Source organism: Dendrobates tinctorius, unplaced genomic scaffold, assembly GCF_039654945.1.
Source record: "Dendrobates tinctorius isolate UK_male_01 unplaced genomic scaffold, ASM3965494v1 ptg000293l, whole genome shotgun sequence".
Taxonomy (NCBI): Eukaryota; Metazoa; Chordata; class Amphibia; order Anura; family Dendrobatidae; genus Dendrobates; species Dendrobates tinctorius.
This window is the reverse complement of record NW_027361960.1, coordinates 27,100,037-27,121,132: the sequence shown is the minus strand read 5'-3', so window position 1 is coordinate 27,121,132 and position 21,096 is coordinate 27,100,037. Positions and strand designations below refer to the sequence as shown.

The 21,096-nt window shown below is 46.9% G+C and overlaps 1 protein-coding gene across 2 annotated transcripts in view; it reads right to left on the bottom strand.

Moving 5' to 3' along the window:
* The window catches only part of NUP133 (nucleoporin 133), a 229,424-nt gene that overhangs the window by 134,140 nt on the left and 74,188 nt on the right, over positions 1 to 21,096 (bottom strand). For both annotated transcript variants that reach the window (XM_073560207.1, XM_073560208.1), the window contains exon 8: positions 8,699 to 8,769. In XM_073560207.1, coding sequence (XP_073416308.1) covers positions 8,699 to 8,769 — 71 coding nt within the window. The remainder of the gene's footprint in view (positions 1 to 8,698; positions 8,770 to 21,096) is intronic.

The following is a 21,096-nucleotide window of genomic DNA, read 5'->3' as shown; positions in this document are numbered from 1 at the left end:
AATGTCCACCCAAAGTTTAGATGCCCTATTATGAAACAAGTCTAGAATACAATTTCAAATGGTTGCTGCATGATATGTGCGTAGGTTGGGTAGACCTGCTCCTCCATTTCCTTTACGTCTAATAAATTGGGCATGACTTATACGTGAGCCACCGTTATGCCAAACAAATTTTCTCATCATTTTACGTAAACCCAGGAAAATGGATCTTTCTATATCCCATGGGATAGTCTGAAAGAAGATTAATATTTTAGGCAAAATATCCATCTTAAGGGCATTTATTCTCCCAAACCATAACAGTGGTAAGCAGTGCCAGGCCCTCATCTCCCTCTCCAATGAGCACTAAAGTGGGAGGAAATTGAGTTCAAATAATTTCTGGGGATCTACGAAGACATGGACACCCAAATATTTAATGGAATGTTTGTTCCAGCAGAAAGAGAAACTGGATCTAAGCTGCTCAACCTCATGCTCTGGTAAGGTTATATTAAGGGGCTAAAACATTTTAGTAAGAAAAAAAAAAATGTTTTCACGTTTCTTATGTTCATGTGAATCACCTATGGGTTTAAAATGGTCAACCACTCCTCCCGCCCCCCCACATCAACAGGTGAATTCCTTGAAGGGTTTAGTTTCCAAAATAGGGGTCACTTGTGGATGATGCTGCTGTTTTTGGTACCTCAAAAGCTCTGCGAATGAGACATGGTGTCTGCAATCAACTCCAGCCAAGTTTTACATTCCAAGTATACAGAGCTTCACTTCCGAGCCCTGGCCTGTGCCCAAACAGCAGCTTTTGAGACCACACATGGGATATTGCCATTATCGGGGAAAATGGTGTAAAATTAAGGGGTTTATTTTCTATTAACTCTTGTTAAAATTACAAACTTAGGGCTAAAATAACATTTTGTGTAAAAAATTTAATTTTTCATTATTACACTCAAATGTTAAGTTCTGTGAAGCAGCTGTAGGTTGAAACTGCTCCACACATCCCTAGATTACTTCACTAAGGGATTTAACTTCCAAACTGAGGTCACTTGTAGGGGTTTCTGTAATTTTGGTACCTCAGGGGCTCTGCAAATGAGACATGGCGTATGCAATCTACTCCAGCCAAATTTAAGCTCCAAATACCAAATAGCGGTTCTTCCCTTCCGAGCCCAGCCATGTGTCCAAACAACAAGTTTTGACCACATATAAGATCTTGCCATTGTCTTCTATGACCTCTTGTTAAAATGAAAAATTTGCAGTTAAAACAATAAATTTACACTAATCAACCATAACATTAATGGGGTTTTCCAGGCTTCAGATTCATTTCTTCCATCTCTCTTTATGACTGCAAATTGCTGAATCCTGACAATGTGCAGAGTGTCATGATTTCACTCTGTTACCGTCTTGAGCGACGGTCCCATGTCTGCCAGTATGCAATTTGCATAGTAGCAGTCACGCAGAATCGTAACCTTTCCTACTTCATTCGATGTTCATGTCTCCTACACAAAAACGGAGTACAAGTCCGCACAAATCATTCGAAAATATACTTTTTATTACGTATACAAGCTTCATTAAAGCATAAATAGACAAGATTCAATAGACGCAAATAAATATACAAAACACAAGGCACATATAGGGACTTGTGTGGGATGACACAGCTACTATGGTAACAGATAGTGTTAGCTAGCAGACCATGCAAGGCATAATACATCCAGAATATAAATAGGGCATACTTTTACATAAAGTACATAGTGCAAAGAGAGGGAACAGCTCACGGAAGAAGCCAACGCGAAATGCGCGTCGGGGCTACTTTTCCTGGACACGCTCTGGCAGATACCAATATGGGTGAGTGTAGCACACCATAATAGGGACGTTAATCATATCTGGGGCTATGATTTTATAGTTTAGAGGTAGGTCTATGCAAGTGTCTCATGCCTGTTACATACATGGGTGACTTTTTAATGTGACGGTTAATCTTCTCCCCTGCCACCGACTGACGGAGGCGATCTGCCGCCGCAATCAGTATCTGCTTCCCCCCGCCTTCCAATGCCTCCCCCTTCGGAGTCCCGATGTCCCTCTGGGTGTCCCTCCGTCTTCATCCATGGGTGCCATCTTCCAAAATGGCAGGCACATGCGCAGAGCGCCCGCTGAATCTAATGGCCGATTCATTCACTCCAGGTACATTTTGGTCACTGTGATAGACCCTATCACAATGATCAAAATAAATAAAATAGTAAATAAACCCCACCTTTATCACCCCCCATAGGTAGGGAGAAACAATAAAATAAAGAAAATATATATATTTTTTTATTTCTCCATTAGGGTTAAGGTTGGAATTAGGGTTAGGCTTGTGGTTAGGGTTGGGATTAGGTATAGGGGTGTGTTGGGATTAGGGTTATGGCTGTGTTGGGGTAAGGGGTGTGTTGAGGTTAGGGTTGGAGTTAGAATTGAGGGGTTTCCACTATTCAGGCACAACAGGGGGTCTCCAAACACGACATGGCGCCACCATTGATTCTAGCCAATTTTGCATTCAAAAAGTCAAATGGTGCTCCCTCCCTTCCAAGCCCCGACGTGTGCCCAAACAGTGGTTTACCCCAACATATGGGGTATCAGCGTACTCAGGAAAAATTGAACAACTTTGGAGGTCTAATTTCTCCTGTTACCCTTGGGAAAATTAAAAAAAATTGGGGGCTAAAAAATTATTTTTGAGGAAAAAAAAATTATTTTTTTATTTTCACGGCTCTAAATTATAAACTTCTGTGAAGCATTTGGGGGTTCAAAGTGCTCACCACACATCTAGATAAGTTCCTTGGGTGGTCTAGTTTTCAAAATGCAGTCACTTGTGGGGGGTTTCTACTGTTTAGGCACATCAGGGGCTCTGCAAACGTAACATGACGCCCCAGACCATTCCATCAAAGTCTGCATTTCAAAACGTCACTACTTCCCTTCCGAGCCCCGACGTGTGCACAAACAATGGTTCTCCCCCACATATGGGGTATCAGCGTACTCAGGACATACTGCACAACAACTTTTGGGGTCCAATTTCTACTGTTACCGTTGTGAAAATAAAAAATAAAACACTGAGGGCTAAAAAAGTCATTTTTTGAGAAAAAAAATTTTTTAAACATCTTTTTTATTGATTTTATAATAAAGTTGCAAAGTACATGTTGCAAACGTTACATTAGAATATTGCATAGAAACACTCAAACACGTTTATAACAAATATAAATAAAATTAACAAATCAACTTACGTCCACATTTCATAGATTACACTGACTGATCTGACATTAGGCTTCTAGTCATACATCGTCCTGTATACACCTCACAAAACGTATTTTAATTTACCCAAGTTACCACCCAAGTCCTCTAACAGATACCAATCCGAATCCACAAAGGGTCTCATCAATTCTTGAATTTCTCTAGTGGTCAGTGACGTTTCTATAAACTCTCCACTTTTTAAAAAAATTTTCCGTCATTTTATCTTTATTTCTGTTTCTCTAAAACAAATGATTTTTTATTTTCACGGCTCTGCGTTATAAACTTCTGTCAAGCACTGGGGGGGTTAAAAGTGCTCACCACACACCTAGATAAGTTCCTAGGGGGGTCTAGTTTCCAAAATGGGGCCACTTGTGGGGGGAGCTACAATGTTTAGGCACACATAGGGCTCGCCATACGCGACATAGTGTCCGCTAATGATTGGAGCTAATTTTCCCTTCAAATAGTCAAATGACGCTCCTTCCCTTCTGAGCCCTGCCGTGCGCCCCAACAGTGGTTTATAACCACATATCAGGTATTGGTGTACTCAGGAGAAATTGCGCAACAAATTTTAGGATCTATTTTATCCTGTTGCCAATGTTCTTTTAGCCTCAAAGAAAAAATTGATGCTAAAAACATTTTAGTTGGAAAAATTAAAATGTCCATTTTTTCCTTCCACGTTGCTTTAGTTCCTGTGAAGCACCTGAAGGGTTAATCTTGAATGTAGTTTTGTGTAGCTTGTGGGGTGATGTTTTTGGAATGGTGTCACTTTTGAGTGTTTTCTGTCATGTAGGTCTCTAAAAGGGACTTCAAATGTGATGTGGTCACTAAAAAAAATGGTTTTGTAAATTTTCCTGGAAAAATGAGAAATTGCTGGTCAACTTTTAACCCTCATAACTTCCTAACAAAATTTTTTTTCCCAAAATTGTGCTGATGTAAAGTAAACATGTGGGAAATGTTATTTATTAACTATTTTGTGTCACATAACTCTCTGGTTTAACAGAAAAATTAAAAATTTTAACCCCTTAACCCCCAAGGGTGGTTTGCACGTTCATGACCGGGCCAATTTTTACAATTCTGACCACTGTCCCTTTATGAGGTAATAACTCTGAAACGCTTCCATGGATCCCGGTGATTCTGACACTGTTTTCTCGTGACATATTGTACTTCATGCTAGTGGTAAAATTTCATTCATATAACTTGCATTTATTTGTTTAAAAAACGGAAATTTGGCGAAAATTTCGCAATTTTCCAACTTTTAATTTTTATGCCCTTAAATCACAGATATGGCACACTAAAAAATTAATAAGTAACATTTCCCACATGTTTACTTAACATCAGCACAATTTTGGAACCAAAATTTTTTTTTGTTAGGAAGTTATAAGGGTTAAAAGTTGACCAGCAATTTCTCATTTTTGCAACACCATTTTATTTTTACGGACCACATCACATTTGAAGCCACTTTGAGGGATCTATATGATACAAAATACCCAAAAGTGACACCATTCTAAAAACTGCACCCCTTAAGGTGCTCAAAACCACATTCAAGAAGTTTATTAACCCTTCAGGTGCTTCACAGGAATTTTTTGAATATTTAAAAAAAAAAAAAAATGAACATTTAACTTTTTTCACAAAAAAAAAATACTTCAGGTTCAATTTTTTGTATTTTACCAAGGGTAACAGGAGAAGTTGGATGCAAAAGTTATTGTGCAGTTTGTCCTGAGTACGCAGATACCTGATATGTTGGGGGGAAACCACTGTTTCGGCGCATGGCAGAGCTCAGAAGGGAAGGAGCGCCGTTTGACTTTTTCAATGCAAAATTGGCTAGAATTCAGATCGGACGCCATGTCACGTTTGGAGAGCCCCTGATGTACCTAAACAGTGGAAACCCCCCACAAGTGACCCCATTTTGGAAACTAGACCCCCCCCAAGGAACTTATCTAGATATGTGGTGAGAACTTTGAACCAACAAGGGCTTCACAGAAGTTTATAACGTACAGCGGTACAAGTGAAAAATCATTTTTTCCACAAAAATGATCTCTTCACCCTCAATTCTTATTTTTCCAAGGGTAACAGGACCCTAAAAGTTATTGTACAATTTGTCCTGAGTATACTGATACCCCACATGTGGGGGTAAACCACTATTTGGGCGCATGGCAGAGCTCGAAAGGGAAGCAGCGCCATTTTAAGTTTTTGGCTGGAATTGAGATCGGACACCATGTCGCGATTGGAAAACCCCTGATGTACCAAAACTGTGGAAACCCCCCACAGATGACACCATTTTGGAAACTAGACCCCTCAAGGAACTTATCTAGATGTGTGGTGAGCACTTTGAACCCCCCAGTGCTTCACAGAAGTTTATAATGCCCAGGCGTGAAAATAAAAAATTCGTATTTTTTTCCACAAACATCTTTTAGTCACCAATTTTTTGATTTTCCCAAGGGTACCAGGAGAAATTGGACCCCAAAAGTTGTTGTTCAATTTGTCCTGAGTACGCCAATGCCCCATATGTGGGAGAAAACTACTGTATGGGCACACGTCAAGGCTCGGAAGGGAAGTAGTGACGTTTTGGAAAGCAGACTTTGATGGAATGGACTGCGGATGTCATGTCACTTTTGGAGAGCCCCTGATGTACCTAAACTATTGAAACTCCCCACAAGTGACCCCATTTTGGAAACTAGACCTCCCACGGAACTTATCTAGATATGTGGTGAGCACTTTGAACCCCCAAGTGCTTCACAGAAGTTTATAACGCCCGGGCGTGAAAATAAAAAAAACATTTTTTCCTCAAAAATGATTTTTTGCCCCCAATTTTTTATTTTCCTAAGGGTAACAGGAGAAATTGGACCCCAACAATTGTTTTGCAATTTGACCTGAGTAGGCTGATACCCTATATGTGGGGGTAAAACACTGTTTGGGCGCATGGCAGAGCTTGGAAGGGAAGGCGCACCATTTGACTTTTTCAACGCAAAAATGGCTGGAATTGAGATCAGACGACATGTTGCATTTGGAGAGCACCTGATATGCCCAAACAGTGGAAACCCCCCAACTCTAGCCCTAACTCTAATGGGAAAATGGAAATAAATACATTTTATTTTAATTTTATGATTTTTCCCTAACTAAGGGGGTGATAACGGGGGGGGTTTGATTTACTATTTATAGCGGGTTTTTATTTTTGGCAGCTGTCGCACGCTAAAAGACGCTTTTTATTGTAAAAATAGTTTTTGCATCACCACATATTGAGAGCTATAATTTTTCCATATTTTGACCCACCGAGTCATGTGAGGTCTTATTTTTTGCGGGACGAGTTGACGTTTTTATTAGTAACATTTTCGGGCACGTGACATCTTTTGATCGCTTTTTATTCCGATTTTTGGGACGCAGAATGAACAAAAACCAGCGTTTCATGAATTTCTTTTGGGGGGTCCGTTTACACCGTTCCGCCTGCGGTAAAATTGATAAGACTGTTTTATTCTTCGGGTCAGTACGGTTACAGCGATACCTCATTTAGTTCGGTTTTTATGTTTTGGCGCTTTTATGCAATGAAAACAATTTTATATAAAAATTATTTTTGCATCGCTTTTTCTGCGAGCTATAACTTATTTTTTTGCTGATGACGCTGTATGGCGGATCGTTTGAGGGACAAGATGACGTTTTCAGCGATACCATGGATATTTATATGCGTCTTTTTGATCGCGCGTCATTGCACTTTTTGTTCGGTGGCATGATAAATCATTTTTTGCTTCGTTTTTTATTTTTTAAGGGGTTCGCTACGGACGCGGCGATACCAAATATGTGTACTTTTATTGTTGTTTTTTTTTTTTTTTATTTCCAAAAAATGAATTAGGGAATTTTTTTTTTTATTTAGCGATTTTTTTTGTTTTTACACTTTTTTTTTTTTTTTTTTTTTAACTTTATTACATTGTCCCAGGAGGGACATCACTTTCCTGCGATAGATCGTTGATCTGTCACATCACAGATCACTGACAGATCAGCGATCTGTCACAGGCACTGCACAAGGCTTCCTCCTTGCCTGCGCTTTGCAGGCATGAGGAAGCCAGCTCCCTGAAGGCCCCCGAAGGCCCCAGGCGCCATCTTGGATTCAGGGACCTGCAGGGATGGAGCACCCCGCAGCAGCGCTGCACATTGCGCTGCTGTGTGGGGCTCAGGGAAGCACGGAGGTAGCCCCCTCCCTGCCGATGCTTCCCTTTAACCACCGGAACACCGCGATCATGTTTGATCGCGGTGTACAAGGGGTTAACGTGTCGGGGGCAGTCCATGACCGCCCCTGACACATTGTGCCGGGTGTCAGCTGTGATAATCAGCTGACTCCCGGCCGCGATCAGCAGCGCTCACCACGTGGGCGCCGCTGATCGCTGTGACGTAATATCCCGTCCCTGGGAATTAAGTCCCAGGGCACATAGACGGGATAGTACGTCACATGACAGAAAGGGGTTAAAATTGCAAAACTTTCAAAATTTGACAAATTTCCGATTTTTACACAAATCATCGCAAAAATGATCGACATAAATTTACCACTAACGTGAAGCCCAATATGTCTCGAAAAAAACAAAATCTCAGAATCGCTAGGATCTGTTGAAGCGTTTGAGTTATTACCTCATAAAGGGACACTGGTCAGAATTGCTAAAAATGGCCAGGTCATGAAGATCAAAATAGGCTGGGTTGTGAAGGGGTTAAAAGTCTAAAAAAAAAAAACCTGATATGGATGTGGAATTGATGGGATGTGGGATATATAAATATACTACACACACCAAAAAAGAAAAAATCTCATGCAACATTTCATCGACCCCAAAATGGTATCAATAACGTCAGGTCGGGGTGTAAAAAAATAAGCCCTCATCCAGCCCCAAGTCCCAAGAAAATGGAGACTGCTAAGCGTCTTGGAAAATAGCGATTTTTTTTTTCTCCCCCACTTAAATGAAGAGCTTTACATGTTTGGCATCTAGAAACTTATGACTTGGATAATGACAGGTCAGTTTTAGCATTTAGTGAACATTTTAAAAAGGAAAAAAAGATAAATTGTGAAATTTCACTTTTTTTTTGCAATTTCACCACACTTGGATTTTTTTCCTGTTTTCCAGTACACTGTATGGTAAAACAAATGGTGTCCAAAAGTACAACTCATCCAATAAAAAACAAGCCCTGAGATGGCCATATTGACTGTAAAAAAAAAAAAAAAAAAAAAAAAATATGGAGAATCCTAAGGTGGTTGAAGGGGTTATAAAAAGTAAAGAAAGCTTTTACTTCTGATGATCAGTGAAAGCGGTATATACACTGTGTACCATTCAAATAGTTTATTTTTATAGATGCACTGGACATTTTCCCACTGCTGCTCTATCCAGTGGAAAATTGTAGAACTGACTTATTTTGCAACATTTAACAATGCCCAGAAAAAGGTATGAAAAAAAAAACAACCAAAAAAAAAACAAAACAAAAGAAAGCTTACCTGTTCTGACTTAAATCTAAATAAGAAACGTTGATGTTTTCTTTAATTTCTTCATAGTTACTTTCAGAACCCTAAACAGAAAAAAAAAAAAAAAGGTTTCTCTTCAGTTCCAGGAGTGCTTTCTAGGCATGCTCAGAGACCTGAGCAGAGGTTAATCTGCAGGGAGAGGGAGGCGTCGTTAAGTGCTATTAAGAGTGTTTGGGTGCTACTTCATGTTTGTTATTATCCACCATCAGGACTCTGGCGTGTCTGAAATCACATTGTAGTCCGCACTTTTAACCCTTTGCTAGGGCATTGTTGTCCCAATACTGTGATTACACTTTATATAGGCACCCTGATGCCATCAATGATACCTTGCTTCTAATGCACATAGGCATTTTATTCAATATGTACTTTTTGGAAAAATCTGTCATCACAGGCAATTAGATGGTGTAGCAAAAAACTGGCAACAGATTCCATTTGAGAGCAGCATAACGTAGAGGCAGCGATCGTGATCCCAGAAATGTATCACTTACTGAGCGACTTGCTGTCATTCTAATCTACAAGTTCTCTGCATGCTGAGCCTTGTATAACCTCACCCCCACCACTGACCGTTTTCTACTTATGTGCAGTGTACACAGAAAGCTGCCAATCATGAGTGGGACTGGGCATACACAGAGCATATGAATTGCTGGATTACCGAGAAGCCGGTTTACTAGTCCTTTTATGATAATCCTGCTGATAAAAAAAAAGGATTTTATAAAAAACTACAGCAAACAGCTCAGTAAGTTACGCATTATGCAGATCTCAGATTAGTTGGCAAAAACCTGGCAACAGATTCAATTTACCCGTATTTTTCGGACTATAAGACGCATCGGACCATAAGACGCACCCCAAATTTTCAGAAGAAAAATAGGGAATAAAATTAATGCATCAAATGAGGGTCCGTCTTACAGTCTGAAATATTCAGCTTACCTGGGGGGTAGGGTGTGATATGGAGCGCTGGTGGAGTGGGGTCACAGGAGGTGGTCTTGCTCATCCCTGGCTGCTGCAGCAGGTTCGGTGGTGTGGGGGCTCTGCCATTTTGTGAAAGCCCCCACACATCCATCCTAGGCTGATGGGCGGCGATTTGGCAGATGATCGGTGGTTTGGGGGCTCGTGCGGGGGCTCCGCCGGCCTTTTGTGAAAGGCCGGAGCTCCAACACTTCCATTGTTGTAATGCAGAATTGAGCTTCATGAAAATGGCCACGCATAGTGAGATCTCGGGAGACGGCCTCCGGCGGCCATTTTCATGAAGCTCAATTCACCATTAATGTAATGCTGAATTGAGCTTCAGGAATGTGGCCACCGGAGGCGGCGCATACGCAAAGTGAGATCTCAGGAGACGACATCTTGTCTCCCAGGACGATATCTCGTCTCCCAAGATCTTACTAAGCGCGGCCATTTTCATGGAGCTCAATTCAGCACTGCAACAATGGAAGTGCGGGGGCTCCGGCCTTTCGGAAAAGGCCGGAGGAGGCCCCTGCACCGCCGATCACCTGCAAAAGTGCCGCACCAGCCTGGGATGGATGTGCGGGGGCTCCGAGATTTCCACCAATGCCGGCGGAGCCCCCGCACCACCGATCATCTGCCAAATCGCCACCCATCAGCCTCGGCTGTGCCTCCTGGTAAGTGCATCTGGACCATAAGACGCACCCCCATTTTTCCTCAAAATTTTTTGGGGAAAAAGTGCATCTTATGGTCTGAAAACATGGATTTTTGTGAGTACTCACCGTAAAATCCTTTTCTCCGAGACGCTCATTGGGGGACACAGCGACTGTGGGTGTGTGCTTCTGCCGCCTGGAGGCCGACACTAAGTGTACAAAAAAAAGAGTTAGCTCCTCCTCCGCCGCATACACCCTCGCCCCTAGGCCGGGCGTAACTCAGTTTAGTGCATAAGCAGTAGGAGAACGCGCCTTAAACTCAGGCAAGAAATTATACGTCTGAAAAAGGGACCACCCTGATCCTTACATAAGGATTTGTATAATTCAAAATAAACAGATGCCAACTGGCTAATAGGGTGGGTGCTGTGTCCCCCAATGAGCGTCTCGGAGAAAAGGATTTTACGGTGAGTACTCACAAAAATCCATGTTTCTCCTTCGTCTCATTGGGGGACACAGAGACTGTGGGACGTCCTAAAGCAGTCCTCTGGGCGGGATCTTAGCTCACCCAATCCATGCTAATTTGCGCCCCTGACTAGAGGTGCGCAACTGCTGCCTGGAGAATCTTTCTTCCCAGGCTTGCATCCGAGGATGCCTGGGTATGTACGTTATAATTTTTGACAAACGTATGTAAACTGGACCAGGTAGCTGCTTTGCATACCTGCTCCGCTGAAGCCTGGTGTCGTAGTGCCCATGAGGCACCCACTGCCCGTGCCGAGTGAGCCTTGATCCCTGCCGGAACCGGCGTGCCACTGATTTGATAAGCTTCTTGGACCGTCAGGCGAACCCATCTGGCCAAAGTCGCTCTGGACGCAGCGAGCCCCTTCCGCCGTCCCTCTGGAACCACGAATAGAGAATCTGTCTGGCGGAATGGCGCCGTCCTTGTCACATACCTCCTAAGAGCTCTTACCAGATCCAGGGTGTGCAAAGCCTTCTCTACCCTGTGCACCGGTGCCGGGCAAAACGAAGGTAAGACGATGTCCTCGTTGATATGAAATGCAGACACAACCTTCGGCAAGAAGGGGGGAGCTGGCCTTAAAACTACCTTATCCTTATAAAAGGTTAGGAACGGTGGTTTACAAGATAAGGCCGCCAATTCCGAAACCCGTCTAATAGACGTTATGGCTACTAGAAAAACGACCTTTCTGGACAGGTAAGGCAAGGATACCTCTTGCAATGGTTCGAAAGGGGCCTCCTGAAGGGCTCTGAGCACCAAGTTCAGGTCCCATGATTCCGTCGGCGCCTTATAGGGGGGTACTAAATGTGCGACCCCTTGCATAAACGTCCTAACCTGCCAGACGGAAGCGACTTTTCGTTGGAAAAGTACCGACAGGGCCGAGATTTGTGTTCTGAGGGAACTCGGGGCCAACCCTGCGTCCAGCCCTGCCTGTAGAAAAGCCAGTACGTTGGGGATCGAAAAAACCAGAGGAGCCACTTCACGATCCCTACACCAACGGAAGAAAACTTCCCAAGTTCGATGATACACCCTCGCCGAGGAAGGCTTTCGGGCACTCACCATCGTGGCCGCCACATCGCGTCTGAATCCTGCCTGTGTTAACAGCCAAGATTCAATGGCCACGCCGTCAAACACAGGGCCCCTAAGTTCGGATGGCAGATCGGCCCTTGGGACAGTAAGTCCGGCCGATCTGGAAGACGCCAGGGTACGTCCACCACTAGTTGGACCAGATCTGCGTACCAGGCCCGCCGGGGCCAGTCCGGGGCCAGCAGAATTGCTGGAACCTTCTCTCTCCTTATTTTCCTGATAACTCTTGGAAGCAGCGGCAGCGGGGGGAACAAGTACGGGAGACGAAACTGGCTCCACGGGAGCACCAGCGCGTCTGCTGCGATTGCCTGCGGATCGAGGGATCGAGCAACAAACCTTAGTACTTTGGCATTCTCTCTGGATGCCATAAGGTCCACGTCTGGTGTCCCCCACCGTTGGCAGATCTGCTGAAAGACCTCGGGGTGCAGGGACCATTCCCCTGCCGCGACCCCCTGTCGGCTGAGAAAATCTGCCGCCCAGTTCTCGACTCCTGGGATGTGCACCGCTGAAATTACCACGCGGTTCTTCTCCGCCCAACGTAGTACCAGTCCGACCTCGCGCATGGCTGCCTGGCTGCGCGTGCCCCCTTGATGGTTGACATATGCTACTGCTGTAGCATTGTCCGTCTGGACGCGCACCGGCTGGTGTCTCAAGAAACACTGAAAATGTTGTAGGGCCAATCGTATTGCCCGTATCTCCAGAATGTTGATCGGGAGAACTATCTCCTGAACGGACCACCGCCCCTGGGCTATGTGACTCTGGAAAACTGCTCCCCAACCTTGCAGGCTTGCATCGGTCGTCACCACCAACCATTGTTCCGGGGGAAAGGGTTTCCCCTGGACCAGAGACGAGTCGCGAGTCCACCACCGGAGTGAACCCCGTACCAGCGGAGACAACTTGCACCGATGACTGAGAGACAGCAGCCTCCGGTCCCATGCTGTCAAGAGCGCATGCTGAAGCGGACGGAGATGGAACTGGGCAAACGGGATTGCTTCTATCGCCGCCACCATTCTGCCCAAAACACTCATGCCATACCGGATGGACCTGGAGCCCGGCTGTAGAAGGTTCCGTATCCCTTGCTTGATTTTTTGCGCCTTGTCCTGAGGGAGGATCACCAGCCCCCGGGAGGTGTCGAAAATCATGCCTAGGAACACAATCTTTTGGGCTGGAACCAAGGACGACTTGCTCCAATTGATCAGCCAGCCCAGACGGGCCAGGGTATCCAGAGTAATCCTGACATTGTCCTGGCACTCCTGAAACGACGGCCCCTTTACCAAAAGGTCGTCCAGGTAAGGTAACACCGTTATGCCCCGTGCATGCAGGATGGCCATAACCACCGCCATTATCTTTGTAAAGACTCTGGGGGCAGTGGCCAGACCGAAGGGCAGAGCCACGAATTGGAAGTGACGTCCTCCGATCGCAAATCGCAGGAACCTCTGGTGTGGGGGGAATATCGGAATATGCAGATATGCATCCTGCACATCGATTGAGGCCAGGAATTCCCCTGGATCCATGGCTGCAATGACCGAGCGGAGGGATTCCATCCGGAATCGCCTGACCCTGATGAATCTGTTTAGGATCTTTAGATCCAGAACCGGTCTCACAGTCCCGTCTTTTTTGGGGACCGAAAAAAGATTGGAGTAAAACCCCTGCGACTCTTCGCTCTGCGGCACTGGGGCGATGACCCCTTTGTGCTGTAGCGACGCTACAGCCTGTAACAAACTCTTCGCCTGCGAATCTGTTATGGAAAGTCGCGAACGGAAGAATCGCTGAGGTGGCCGTCCGACAAACTCTATCTTGTACCCGGACGATACAAGTTCTGCCACCCAAGAGTCGCGTGTCACTGCGACCCAAACGTGGCTGAACCTTAGTAGGCGTCCGCCCACTCTGTCGTCCGTAGGTACGGAGTGCCTCCAGTCATTTAGCTGGAGGTTTTTGGGGCTTGGCCCCCTTCGCTCTGGGTAAATGGCCTCGGCCTCTACCCAGCGGATTGGCCCTGTAAGAGACTTGTCTTTCCCTACTCTGGCCATCGTTTGCGGAGGAGTATGCCCTGGCCGACGTCCCCCCCCAGGGGCTACGAAAGGGTCGAAAACGCCTTTGCGTTTGCCTGAATGCCGGGCGACTTCTCTGCTGCGGAAGGAAACTACTCTTTCCCCCTGTGGCTTCTGAGATAAGCCTATCCAGCTTCTCACCGAACAGTCGATTGCCCTGAAACGGCAATGAGGTTAAGGATTTTTTAGAGATAGAATCCGCTTTCCACAGTCTCAGCCATAATGCACGCCTAATGGCGATCGCATTCGCCGCCGCCACCGCCGAACACTCGGCCGCGTCCAGTGAGGCGCTGACAAGATAATCACTTGCTCCTGACATCTGATTTGCCACCTCTAAGACCTCCGCGGGGAGATCCCTGTCCTGGAGGGCCTTATACAGAGCGTCCCCCCACGAAACCATGGCCTTAGCCACCCAAGTCGCCGCAAAGGAGGGGGCCAGAGCCGACCCTGCTGCCTCATATACCGAGCGGGCAAGCCCGTCCATGAGGCGAACAGTTGGGTCCTTTATAGAGGAAACACTGGGTATCGACAATAGCGATCTTGATGCTAAACGTGACACCGGAGGATCCACTACTGGCGACTCTACCCAAGCTTTATGGAGCTCAGGAGGAAACGGATACTTTGCCTGCAGCGCTTTTTGCATTGCAAAACGCTTATCCGGGTGATCTCTATGTTTCTGGACTAGCTCCTCAAACTCCGGATGCGTGGCAAATCTTCTATGTGGTCGCCTGGATTTCTTAAAAGAGACCTTGTGACCTGAGGCTGTGGGCAAATCGTCCTCGATCTCTAAAGTCTGGTTGACTGCCTCAATGAGACTGTCCACCGAATCCTGGAACCCCAGACTCTCTAGATTCCAGGCCTCTTCCTCCTCTCCTTCATCCTGATCGCTCCCAGAGCTTAGTGACGGGGAACGGGACGCCCTAATACCCGCCGCCGAAGCCCCGGAGGGTCCGGCCGACGGAGAACGAACCCTCTTGATATGAGCTTGCCTGGTACTGGAGCGACCTCTAACGGTTGGAGGGTCCTGAGACGAGGACGAGCTCTCTTCCGCTGGCAGACCCCCCTCCCTGTTTCTGCCCGGGCCCTGAAGGGATTCAATTGCCCTTGTAAGGGACAGCATAGACTGCGATAAGGACACCGCCCATTCCGGGGGGTCCTGACCCCTGGGTTCAGAAACAGTGGGGGGCTCCTGGGCGCGCTCCGACTCACAGGCTTCACAATATTTACCCGCCTGTGCCTTTGGCAGCCTGACCCCACAGGACACGCAAACCGCGTAAAGGAAAGAGTGAGCTTTCCCTTTTGCAGACATACTTGCACAGGCTGAAGGCAGAGTAGAAGGAGGAGGAGGGTAACCTCTTCCTTGACAAGCAGCGTGGTTCTCCACACGGAGTTACACTCACCCACCGGCTCCTGTCCGCAGTACCCCTGCGTGGAAGCGAGGTGTTAGGGCGGAAGTCTCTGAGATTTGTGCGCCCGCCGTTTCTCTGACCTCCTGCCCTATATCGCACGTCCCCGCATTCGCCGCCGCCACCGCCGCGTCAGCGGGCGGGACTTCCGGCTACCACCGGAAGTCAGCGGGCGGGACTTCCGGCTACCACCGGAAGTCGGCGCGCGGCCTCGCGCGATACTCGCGGCTCCTCTTGCAGCGGGGCCGCGGCCCGCTCCGATACACGCGGCGTGCGGAGCCCGGGTGCAACGCCCTGGCTACCGCTACTCACCAGCGCCAATTTGCGGAGCGCTCCCGGAGCAGACCCATATATTAAATAGGTGAGCAGGACCAATTCGCCGTGCAGGGGAGGGGGGGGGGGGTCTGGCTCTGTCGGTTTTACTCGCGGCCTCTTCCCCTGTACCGGAATCCCCGCTCCTGAGCGCTCTTACCTGCGCCTCCGATTCAACCCCCTGGACTCACAACCAAGGGGTGGACGGGGCCTCCATACACTGCTACTGTAGGAGAGGAACAACGTGGAGGCTGACCACTGGTTCTGCTCACACGCGCCCGATGAAGTCTGTGGGGAAACCGAGTCCTCTAATCAGGACGCGTTGCCCCTCTTTCGTTAAAAAATAGATGTCTGGAAAAAAGTTCCAGATGTGTCCCTCGGTGCGGGAGAGGACACGTGGAGGGTTACTCACACGTGGTCGCCCGTTGGTGATTTGGGGAGATCGGATCCTCTCTATAGGATCCGTCGCCCCTATCTTATCTTCATAGAAAAAAAGGAAGGGAAAAAAAAAAAAAAAAAAACTAGTCTGGAACTCCAGACTGCGTGTGCCTCCATCAGACACTAAGCAAAAACTGAGTTACGCCCGGCCTAGGGGCGAGGGTGTATGCGGCGGAGGAGGAGCTAACTCTTTTTTTTGTACACTTAGTGTCGGCCTCCAGGCGGCAGAAGCACACACCCACAGTCGCTGTGTCCCCCAATGAGACGAAGGAGAAAATACGGTATTTATTTTACTCATTTATATAGTGCCACTAATTCCACAACGCTTTACAGATATTATTGGCACTGTCCCCACAGGGGCTCACAATCTAGAATCCCTATCAGTAGGTCTTTGGAATGTGGGAGGAAACCGGAGTACCCGGAAGAAACCCACAGGGGAACATAGAAACTCCTTGCAGATGCTGTCCTTGGTGAAATTTGAACCCAGGACCCCAGCTCTGCAAGGCTGCAGTGCTAACCACTGAGCCAACATGCTGCCTTTAAAGGAAACCTGTCACCTCTTTTTGCCGCTATAAGATGCGGCCACCGCCTTTCAGCGCTTATCTGCAGCATTCCATAATGTAGATAAGCCCCCGGTCTGACTTGAAAGATAAGAAAAATAAGTTTTATTATACTCACCAGGGGGGGGGGGGGGGGGGGGGCGGTCCGATGCGGTCTGGTCCGATAGGTGTCACAGGTCCAGGTCCGGCGTGCCTCCCATCTTCATGCGATGTCCTCCTGCTTGCTTCGTGTCGCGCTCCTGCACAGGCGTACTTCTCTGCACTGTTGAGGGTAGAGCAGAGCACTGCAGTGCACAGGTGCCGGGAAAGGTCAGAGACGCGCAGCGCCTGCGCATTGCAGTACTTTGCTCTGCTCTCAACAGGGCAGACCAGTACGCCTGCGCAGGAGCGCGACACAAAGCAAGCAGGTGGATGACAGTGCATGAAGATGGGAGGCGCCAGACCCGGACCTGCGACACCCATCGGACCACCCACCGGGTGAGTATACTAAAACTTATTTTTCTTATCTTGCAGGTCAAACCGGGGGCTTATCTACAGCATTACAGAATGCTGTAGATAAGCCCTGAAAGGCAGTAGCCATATCTTATAGCGGAAAAAAGAGGTGACAGGCTCCGTTTAAGTGCTAATATAAATGTGTTTTACATGGGTGTATCAGTGCCAATTTTGGAAAATTACATCTAATATATTACAGACACTATTTACTATGCACATTTGGTATGAGGCGATTCTTACTGTGAATTTGCTGCATTCATCTCTGAGCACTTTTACCAGTCTATTATTTAGACTCAGACTTAGCCTGTATATCCATACTTTTGTTCCCATAGAGTTATGACTAAGCTGAGGGCATGAGTGCCACTACGGCACCCTTAGTCCTAACAGGTGTATTGTGAATTTAGCTTCTAATAGCCTCCTGATGTGCTCAATGTATATACACTGGGAGAAGCGTGCCAAGGCAATCTGAACATTGCTAATACGTGTGCCATATAACACAATAATGGCACAAACCAATACTTCCATTGTAATTATTTCAAGATAATTGACTATGTGCCATATAATACGGCACTAATAGAGGCATCTGACAGCATTATATACACAGATTGTATTAGAAGTACAATATATTACATGAATACAGATTGATATAATGATCCATCATTATTATATAGCTAAGCTAAATTAGAGCATAAAATATAGCCTTTATTAAAAATGTGAATAGCAGCAACAGTATTAAGGGTATGATCAACTAGAAGTTGTAGCTGCAACAGACCGATATGCTCTTCTAGTTATCAGAGGGATCAAATTCAAAAGACACACTCTACTGGAAACCTATACATAACCCAGGAGGGGTAAGGGGACCTAAGCCTGCTAACGGATTACACAAATAGGCTTATAGTAAGTCACACAAACCAGATATTATTTACAAAAAACAAGAGTGAGACTCCCTCATCCAAATGTCAAACGCATGCACGCAACAACTGACATACCATGCCAAATATCACGCATAAAGAACTGTCAGGCAAGAATACAATCCCTCAGTTATTATATGAAAAACAAATCCAATTAGCGAGATATCCTGCAATTACAGGGCTGCCACTAGGTATTTCGGGGCCCCATACTGGCAAAATTTTTGGGGCCCCCTTGAGACTCCGCCCAGGCTCCACCCCAGCCCCGCCCTATACCCCTCGAACTGTCCACAGCCCCACCGCCCTCTCATGGAAAAACTCCACTTCTCACCAATCACACATTAACAGTTCCCATCTCCAGATCACACACATAACCAGCAGCTCTTGTTATGGCCAAAAGATTTTTTTTTAAATCTGCCACCACAAGGTAGACTCTTTTGGCTGCGCCCTACTCTACTCTAACCTATTAAACATTTGCTAAAATATCCAATACAATTTAGGTATATTTTTTATTTATTTTTCAATTTTTAAAATGACCAATAATATCACATCCAAAAGGGACAAATACCACCACACCATGCCCAGACACCATATTACCACCACATGGTGACCAATAATACCACATACAAGGAACAAATACAGCCATACCATGTGTCCAGACCACATATTACCACCAGTGACAGAATAATAGCACATACAAGTGACAAATACCACTGCACGATGACCAGACCACATATTACCACCACATGGTGACTGGATACTACAATACTGATCATTAATAAACATATTACTATCACCATAAGTGCCATTATACACAGGAGATCTGTACTTAGTATGTAGTGTCTGTGTACAGGTAATACAGTGATCACCAGTGACATTATACACAGGAACTCTGTATATAGTGTCAGTGTACAGGTAATAGTGATCACCAGTGACATTATGCACAGGACCTCTGTATATAGTGTCAGTGTACAGGTAATAGTGATCACTGGTGACATTGTACAAAGGCACTCTGTATATAGTGTATAGTGTCATTGTACAGGTAACACACTGACTCACCAGTGACATCTCTAGGTAAAGTCCTTCATCTTTGCTTTTCATCTTTCATCCAGCACAGACCGCAATCACGTCTTCCAGCCAGGGCTCGTCTCTGCAGGAAATAACACAGTTATCTAGAGTTCCACTTGCAGAGCACATTACTTATTTTTTTCCCCAAATTCTACACTACACCAGATGAAGAAAAAGAGGTGACAGTGTCACTCTGCACAGTAACAGAACCTCCCCCCATTTAAAACAGTATCCTCAGAAAAATAAAATACATCACTGCAGTAATAATATCCCTTAATTAGCCCCTATGGTAATAATATCCCCCCCATCCTGGCTCCAGCCATATTTTCTCTCATCCTGCCCTCATGAGTATCCATCCATTCTGCCCCCACATGATCTCCAGATCCTGCCCCATGATCTTGCACCATGTGTCACACTGTCACATTCTGCCCCCGTGTCTTGCATTCTGCCCCCTTGTGTCTCACTGTCGCATTCTGCCCCATATCTCGCATTCTGCCTCCACGTTCTGCATTCTGGCCCCGTGTCCATATTTGCCCCAGTGTGTCTCCAATCCTGCCCCCTGTCTCCAATCCTGCCCCCTGTCTCCAATCCTGCCCCCTGTCTCCAATCCTGCCCCCTGTCTCCAATCCTGCCCCCTGTCTCCAATCCTGCCCCCTGTCTCCAATCCTGCCCCCTGTCTCCAATCCTGCCCCCTGTCTCCAATCCTGCCCCCTGTCTCCAATCCTGCCCCCTGTCTCCAATCCTGCCCCCTGTCTCCAATCCTGCCCCCTGTCTCCAATCCTGCCCCCTGTCTCCAATCCTGCCCCCTGTCTCCAATCCTGCCCCCTGTCTCCAATCCTGCCCCCTGTCTCCAATCCTGCCCCCTGTCTCCAATCCTGCCCCCTGTCTCCAATCCTGCCCCCTGTCTCCAATCCTGCCCCCTGTCTCCAATCCTGCCCCCTGTCTCCAATCCTGCCCCCTGTCTCCAATCCTGCCCCCTGTCTCCAATCCTGCCCCCTGTCTCCAATCCTGCCCCCTGTCTCCAATCCTGCCCCCCGTCTCCAATCCTGCCCCCCGTCTCCAATCCTGCCCCCCGTCTCCAATCCTGCCCCCGTCTCCAATCCTGCCCCCCGTCTCCAATCCTGCCCCCCGTCTCCAATCCTGCCCCCCGTCTCCAATCCTGCCCCCCGTCTCCAATCCTGCCCCCTGTCTCCAATCCTGCCCCCTGTCTCCAATCCTGCCCCCTGTCTCCAATCCTGCCCCCTGTCTCCAATCCTGCCCCCTGTCTCCAATCCTGCCCCCTGTCTCCAATCCTGCCCCCTGTCTCCAATCCTGCCCCCTGTCTCCAATCCTGCCCCCTGACATCTCTAGGTAAAGTCCTTCATCTTTGCTTTTCATCTTTCATCCAGCACAGACCGCAATCACGTCTTCCAGCCAGGGCTCGTCTCTGCAGGAAATAACACAGTTATCTAGAGTTCCACTTGCAGAGCACATTACTTATTTTTTTCCCCAAATTCTACACTACACCAGATGAAGAAAAAGTGACAGTGTCACTCTGCACAGTAACAGAACCTCCCCCCATTTAAAACAGTATACTCAGAAAAATAAAATACATCACTGCAGTAATAATATCCCTTAATTAGCCCCTATGGTAATAATATCCCCCATCCTGGCTCCAGCCATATTTTCTCTCATCCTGCCCTCATGAGTATCCATCCATTCTGCCCCCACATGATCTCCAGATCCTGCCCCATCTGTCTACATCGTATCCATCCTGCCCCATGATCCTGCACCATGTGTCACACTGTCACATTCTGCCCCCGTGTCTTGCATTCTGCCCCCTTGTGTCACACTGTCACATTCTGCCCCCGTGTCTTGCATTCTGCCCCCTTGTGTCTCACTGTCGCATTCTGCCCCCGTGTCTTGCATTCTGCCCCCTTGTGTCTCACTGTCGCATTCTGC